The 8171-nt window shown below is 37.5% G+C and overlaps 1 protein-coding gene across 1 annotated transcript; it reads right to left on the reverse strand.

Moving 5' to 3' along the window:
• Nucleotides 1–340: 340 nt before the first annotated feature.
• Nucleotides 341–4977, reverse strand: LOC111375992 (beta-glucosidase 11-like). The gene is made up of 13 exons (XM_022998919.1): nt 4794–4977; nt 4302–4365; nt 3901–3956; nt 3388–3463; nt 3229–3300; nt 3049–3136; nt 2677–2932; nt 2479–2594; nt 1867–2087; nt 1663–1691; nt 1503–1590; nt 944–1034; nt 341–865 (listed from the first exon to the last, which is right to left on the reverse strand). The coding sequence occupies exons 1-13, from the start codon at nt 4920–4922 to the stop codon at nt 631–633; spliced, it is 1521 nt and encodes a 506-aa protein (XP_022854687.1). The 5' UTR covers nt 4923–4977; the 3' UTR covers nt 341–630.
• Between the last annotated feature and the right edge of the window lie 3194 nt (nt 4978–8171).

Raw genomic sequence — 8171 nt, forward strand, 5'->3', positions numbered from 1 at the left:
GAAATTTTAATATTTTGAGATCCGTCCTAATTGACACAAAGGTAATACGTCTACTATAATGACTATTTATTTTGCAATTACATTATATATAAAATGTCTTTAATTTAATCTTAATTATCAATTATTAATTTATTTTTTTCTCTATTTATCATCTTCAAAGTTGAGGTAAAACAATTCTTGAAATTTTTTTCTGTGTGAATGCATGCAGACACGAAATCTAAATTAAATGCCCAAAGTCATATGACAACTGTAAATATTTTAATTAAGTCACATATCTCTAATCACACAAAATATATATAGTGTACAAAGGGATTCACATTGAATAAAAGTTCATTTCACGTAAACAAATTTTATATTTTTTATTCACGCATTTTCAAATAATACTTTTACAGTACTTATAAAGCATTTCAGAATGCACGTTGACCTCTGACTAGTCATATGAAAAAAATACAATACGTTTTTCATTCATCCTTTTTAAAGTTTTGATGAAAACATTCCTCTACAATAGCAATTAACCAATTTGTTTCCATGTAATACACACAGCCACACAATGTGATTATTCATTTAATTTTTTCTCACTACACTTGAGTATCAAGCTTGACCTCGAGTAGATGAAATAAAAAGGAGAACTTAACCTATCCATGGAACAAATGCGTTATCCCCAACTTCAGTAATAGCATTTGAGCTTGTGCTTTTCCCTTTCAAGAAATTTGAGTACCAGTGTGCAGAAAGCTTCGGATATCTCGTTAGGTTCTTGTCATCCAAATCAACGTAGAGAAGGCCGAAGGACGTCCCGTAGCCATCCAACAACTCAAGACAATCTAAGAACGTCCATGCGAAATATCCCCTCGTGTTCGATCCATTCCTTCATCCATTTCAAGATGAAAATAAAAATTTAAGCAAGAAAATAAAAATTTGACCCAAGTTGAAATCACACACATACCTTATAGCATCAAGCATGCCCCCAATGTAAGCACGTAAATATTCTACTCGTGACTTGTCATAAAGTGTTCCGTTGCGTCGTGTCATCTGGCCTGCCAAACCAATTTAAGCTGAGATTTCTAGTAGACGATTGTCTTCTCAGGTTAACTAAAGCATGTATCAAAACTCCAGTACATTAACTTCAGCAAAAGATAGAATTGGAAAAGTGGACCATAACTTCTGCAGATTTACTTGGCAAAGAGGGTAAAAAAAAAAAAAAAAAAAAAAAAAAAAACCGGCATTACAGCTCGGCTATGTACTTTTATACATTTCAATGGCTTGCTTGGTAAGGCAAACTATATTAGCACTAGACAATATGATAACATGAAAGTTTCTATAATACATTCTGTTTTTCTAGTTCAATGCTTTATTGCTGCGATCAGAAGGTTTTACCTTTTGGCTCTTTCTAAGCAGTGAGATAACAACTAATTAGATAATGTGCAATTTTGTATATATGAGCGTGGGCATATGCAAACATCGAGTGCATTGTGGAGAGAGCAAGAGGGGACAGAGAGAGATACCATTTTCATGGACATAAATAGGTAGATTGCCATAAACTTGTTTTAGGTACTCCAGAACTCCATAAAGACCCCAAGGCATGATAGCATACTGTGCCAAACAAAAGTGTTTTGAATATAGAGTCAGTCAAACCAAAATCATAAAATTATATTGAGATTTCACCTCATCCGTCGGTTCGTTGCCCTGATCATCTGCAGAAACCGAAAAAAGAAGGTAAGCTCTTCTGGAGGAATAGCATTATCTGAATGATAGATTGCTAACTGAAGCTGAACTCAAACAATCAGGAAAATAAGCTCGAAGAACAAGAGGAACTGAATAATGAGTAGAGACTAATCAATTTGAGTTAATGAAAAATGGTTGTCATACATATGATCTTTACTGCCATATCATCATAAAAATCCCTGTTATTCATTTTGAGGATGCTGGGCTTGTCCTTGATGTGTACTGTTGTATAGTGGTTCACTCCTATGAAGTCAACTGATCCCTTGATTTGCTTCGACTCATATTCGGTAAAGGCTGGAAGTCTCTTCCCGACATTTTTCTTTACTATGTCAGGATAGTCTCCAAAGATAACCGGATCAACTAACCTGCAGCAAATATTAGACATGGGTAAACATACCAAGTCTCCACATATGAGACAGCTAATTGTCAAACCACAGGGTCTTCGTATATATGGGAAAGCAAAAATGCACAATATTTCCCAACCTAAAGCGCTCATAAAATCTTGGTTTCTAACCTTAAGGACGGACCATTTTTCCCCAACTTTCCGTTACTGTTGCACAAATATTCCCCAGCGACAAGAACTGTTCTAGTCATGCGGGCAAAAAGAAGATTCTGCTATTGGGGACTAATTATGCAAATCTAATGAAAGGTTGCGATCAACTTTCTACTCAAGCATTGGGGAACAACTGTGCAGTTTTCCTTAAATAGGAATAGTAGGTAAACTTATTAGCTACCTAGCCAAGTTATGCAACTTACCAACCAACATAGAAATCCTTAGCTCTTTGAGTTGCAATCACATCTTCTGTTGAATTTGTATCAGGAATAAACCATAATGTGTATACGTTCAATCCCAGGAAACCATTTTGAGTGAACTGCATTAAAACATGTTATATCCTTAAGAAAGTATAATAAATTATAGAAACTCTATGACGGAAAAAAAGGACAAACAATAACCTTGTACTTCTTCCTGTACAGTTTTGTAGCAGCTGAATGTGCCAGCAAGATATTATGTACCACGATATATGGCTCAATTGAGGAGTTACCCGTGGAACAATTAGTTCCCAATGATGGTGAACAGCGTCCTGGGGCAATGATTCCGTCGTTGTAACCTCCCAGGGCAAATATATTGGCTTCATTAACGGTTGTCCAATACAAAACCCTGTCACCGAATTCCCTAAAGCACGTGTCTGCGTACACCACAAAGTCCTTCCTGGAGTCACAAGTGGATAAGTTTCTCTAGAATAAATTGTACAAGTTTCCATGGCATGTAGGTAAAACTAGTAGAGGATGTTTATATAATAAGATAAAACTTATAAGAAAACGTACACAATTTTGCGACTAAGCCATCCACCATATTCATCTTCAAGTGCTTGTGGTAGATCAATATGATTTAATGTAACATGTGGTTGGATTCCTGCACCATTACACAGTTTTTACCTATGGGACAGATCAATTCATTTGCAATGTTTAAGGAAAAATGTATCCAGAAGAAAATGCAATTGTCACCATGGCTTATAAGTTCGTCAATGAGATTATTGTAGTATTCTAGCCCTTTTGGGTTGATAGGTCCTCTTCCATCTGAAGACAGTTGACATCAATCATCATTTGAGTAAAAAGTATGATAATGAGCAGGTTTCTTCTACAGCATGATGCAGGTTAACATACTAGGAATAAGCCTTGACCATGATATGGATAATCTGAATGCCTCCAAATTCGTGTCTACCATTAGCCCAATATCTTCCTGAAATTCACAGTATGCGTAGTTTTCTCTGACTTGCAGATTTAGGCAAAAATATCGAAATTTCTAGTTCATAACACAGTCCAAACTAGAGAAGATAAAAGACAAGTAGAAAGAAGAACGTGGAGTGGAGCTACAATTTTCACATAGGGGGCGAGAAAATGTTGAAAGGGCAAAAATATACATCAATTTTGTATAAAGAAAATTACTACGAGCCTCTATTAATCTAAATATATTGGAAGAAAGCTTTTCCTTTATGAACACTATATTTGGCTTCACGAGACTACATCCTTCGACCAGATTTAGTAAGAAAGATGTTGACATCCCTAATCCACATCTAAACGAACAATATCCATATTTAAAGCAGAACTTCATTTGTACCTCACACAAAGAAGAGAAAGAAAAGCTGTGAAAATTAGACTTCGCAACTGTTTGTGCACCTTGTATTTGTGATATCCGTCACATGCTACATCTCCAGTAGCTCCATGAGTACGACCTGAAGTTACAGAGTAGGACAGCAAGAGATTTATAATTGAGAAGTAAGTCTCTTTTGATTACTGGGCTAGAGAAAAGTTTTAGACCAGAAAATTCACTTCACTGCTGCTAGTATTGTATACTAAACAACATTATAAGCTTAAAGCAAAGTAACTTTCTTGTCTCCAAACATAGCGCGTGTTTGGATTTTCTAATAAGTTACTTATAATCCTCTTATAATGAAATTGATCTCCTGCCCAGGCAGAAGATCAGGCCTGCTCCTTATAATATAAAAATTAGTGAATCCTATGAAATGTGGGAGTAATAAGTGAATAAAGTATAAAGAGCATGTGCTTTGAGTATAAACCGGAATGAGCAAAGATGTCCCAAATGCTAGGAGTCCTTCCATCATCGAACGCTGCTCCCTCGTACTAATATTCACCAATTGCGTTCGTTCATGCAAAGTTTCAAAGATTAGAATTCTGAAAGAATACCAAAAAAAGAAGAAAAAGAAGAAATACTGATTGGCCTCATCCTCACACTCCTATCCCCCATAAAAATTAAAAGGCCAATCTTCGTTAAGAGAAGCAGTTGATTAATTTTTTCATATCCAAGCAACCTGAAATTTTTACCCTCAACAAAACTCACAAAATGGTGGCTCATTTGGAAATACGAGAATACCAATATTGTAATTCGACTATTAGTGTAAGCTTATAGACGGTTCGTTGAACTTTTTGAAATTTTATCTTTACACGCTGATTATCAATCTTCAAGTCATTTTCGAGTAAAAGTTCAAGAATATCAGTCTAAACCCAAGAAAAACAGGATTTAAACATGCAAAAAAAAAAATGAAACTAACTTGATAAGCAGAAGTTCCAGAACCAAAAATAAAGTCAGCCGGAAAGTCTGCTCTGCTATAATCGCCGCCGTGCGCCGCCGTCGTCAGCAGAAATAGCAGGGAGAGAAGGGAGCTTGCTTGTAGCAACATATCCTTATCTAGCGATATCGCGTACCGTCTAGGACTCTAGCATGTTGTAAGCTATATAGAAAGTGATAATTGTAGTGATGGTCCCGAATCCTTCAAATTTTTGTAGATTTTATTCTTATCTTTTGTTTGCTGCAGTACCAATCTCAACTTTCTTCTATGAGACTATGTCATTTCAGTAGTCATTTTACCCTTTTTAAAATTAGTCAAAATATGATCAAAGTCAACTTTCTAGGTCAACTAATGATCTTTTAAACAGAAATCATCCATATGTTTTTAATAAGTCGCATAAAAATAAAAAGTTTGGAACCAGTACTGCAACAAATAAAAGGATAAGATAAAATTTATAAAATTTTGAAAGATTTGGAACCATATTTGCAATTATCCCTAATATAAATGTAGCCCCTATTTGCTACACATTTTCACTGGGTGTAAAATTAATTTTTGGATCATTAACACCATAACTTACTGAGTATGTGGGTCCACTGTCCTTAATTTTCTTTCCACTTTCCCATTCGTTTTCCCTCAACTACCCCACCTCACGATGAGAAACAAAACATCAACAATACCAAATGGAGAAGACTTAGGACATGATGGCTAGCCGGTGAGCGGTACATGTAATTTTCGACGTCGATTCCTTCAAATCTCGCAGGCGATTCACCAACTTCAAAGTGGTCATCCCACGTTTTTATTTCAACCATGAGTTGAGCCCTTTTTTTGCGTTCCGATCGACGCTTACAAACTGGGCGTTGACCGTCAGATAATCACTATCAAAGGCTCTACTACGTTGTCAGGCTTACTGATCTTCGTCGCTACATCCACTCGTTGTTGCCAACCTTCGACCGACATGGACTTGTCAATGAATTAGGTATCACCCAACTTCACTTCGCACACTATCCACGCTTTCTTTTCGAATTCTGAAGTCTTACTCTTTCTACCTTCTTCTCATAGTTCAGCAATGTCTCGCAAGCTACCTCGTCCAGAGCTGGGGCAGTCGCCTACGACTTGGCAACGAAAAAACATGCTCGATGGAACCCAACAGAATAGAGGGAGTTCATAGCAGCTTGCGAGACTGCCATCGCTAAAGGGCATAGACACGATTGGTGTTTCACAAAGCACAGTTGAGACCGTGTGGTTACTCTCCTCAACTCCGTAATGGGACACAGTTGGAGCAAACAACAGTTGTGCAACCATTGGGATTCAATGTGTCGAGAGCACAAACGATTGTCCAAGTTGTTGGCATGTAGTGGGGTCGAGTACAACCCGTCTACTGGTTAGGTTTTTGCTGCCAAAGAATGGTGGTCGAGAAAATTAAGGTAACGAAATCCTTATCCCACAGCCGTGATTCCCCAACTTAGATTCCATTAGTTCCAATTATGTTTGCACACTGCCTATTTGCATTTCTTGCACTAGCTATAGAGTAAACCGTTTCTAGTAGTTGTGATGCATGCTGAGGTTAGGGGTCTGTAGCTTGATTGGGGGATTTGCACGTTGCAGGTACTAACACATCCGAGACATGACAATTTATATGCATTCATAGGTCATGGTATTCTAGAAAAATTGAAAAGTATGCTGTGATATCTTGCCATCCATCTCCACTTTTCTACAGATTAGTTCCCTACTCGTTCAATCTACAAATTGAATGGAAATTATTTATTACATCACGTTCATATGGTTCCCCTGCCCCCAGCACACACTTTCACGAACTGTCGTTTTTTTTTTTTTCGGCAAAGCACATTGCAATTAGCTCTTTCAACTAAAGTGAATTGCATGTATTTTACATGTGTGCATCACTGTCTTGTATCTGAAATTCTTTCTGCTCCACATGCCAAGCTTGTAATTGTTTGTCCATTTTTCGTTAGGAGAACAAGGATTACAAAGATTTTAAAGACAAAGATGTAAGTGAGATTTACATTAAGCATCACCAACTATTTAGCAACAGTTATGATGTCGACAAGTACGCAGTTACCCGAACAAAGCTTTGTAGAATAGGGTTCGATATGTTTGAAGATTCTGGGCTAGATGACCTTCGGGACGCCATACTGGTTGATAGAGAAGGCAGTGGCTCGAGCGAAGAGGGCGACGAGGGTCGAGGCAAGTCTAGTGCCAATGTTTCCAACGCCCGAAGCAGTGAAAAAAGGAAGTCGTCCACGCATAATTGAAAGGGAAAGAAGAAGAATATCTTCGTCGACCGTGATAGTAGTGTCATTGAAGTTGTGGCAAAGATAAACATCATCATTTCCCTGAATGAAAATGCCGAAGTTGCTATCCATTGGTCGAATTGAGCTCTGAAAACCACTGTATTTCCACACCTATATGCTGCTGGCGCAGAAGCTATATCAGGACATGCTCGGTGTTATGAAGGATGCCAACGAAAAATTAAAGTGGATCGAGTGGCAGTTTAATAAATGTAACAGATCCTTGCATTAGTGTTTTCTTTTCTTTCCTACAAGCGTGTGTAATTAACTTTTTAACTTACCGAACACTTGGTGTAGTATCAAATGCATTCCATCATTTGTATATTGCCTTTGAGGGTGGCTTGTTATGTTATTATTTTCTTTGCATATCCGTTTACCATATTACGTTCTATTTGACAACTAAAAAATGCGTTGCAGTGCTTGTGTTAAAGGATTGTGTAATTCACGTGTTATAGTTGGAGAATCTTTAGTACTAGGCACATAGGTCAAATCTGAACTCATGCTTGTTTAACAGATGACAATTTCTTGCAACCTTTGTGTCAAAGTTTGCTAACTGCAATAATGGTACCTACCTCTCACACCTTTACAAATTGGAGTGCCCTAGCATAGAACAAAATATGTATAGTTGCAACAATTTCATATTTAGTTTTCCACTTCCTGCAATGTTCATTTGCTCCAGTGGAAACTCTTTGTTTCCTTCAACTTGAATGACACGATGGGTGATCTGGACTTCAACTGTGTGCTTTTCCCGTGCTCTAACGAGGAGGAAAAAGTTAGTGAAGAGAAGTTCTGTAATGCCCTGGTCGCGGATGTCACAACGTAGGCTGAATACTGTAGAGTAGCGTACATCGGTGCAAGGAACTACTATCGAGGATGTCTTCGTCGTATTCGATGATATCCATTTGCAAGAAACAGCCACATGTTCATGATGGAGGCATTGTGTCGTAATGGACATGTGTTATCAAGAATTTTGCATATACCCGCCCATGTTGCGATATTTTGGGCATGTGTTGCGCAACGAATACAGTTTATCCTCTAGTAAGCAGATAGATAT

Source organism: Olea europaea, unplaced genomic scaffold (assembly GCF_002742605.1).
Source record: "Olea europaea var. sylvestris unplaced genomic scaffold, O_europaea_v1 scaffold1435, whole genome shotgun sequence".
Taxonomy (NCBI): Eukaryota; Viridiplantae; Streptophyta; class Magnoliopsida; order Lamiales; family Oleaceae; genus Olea; species Olea europaea.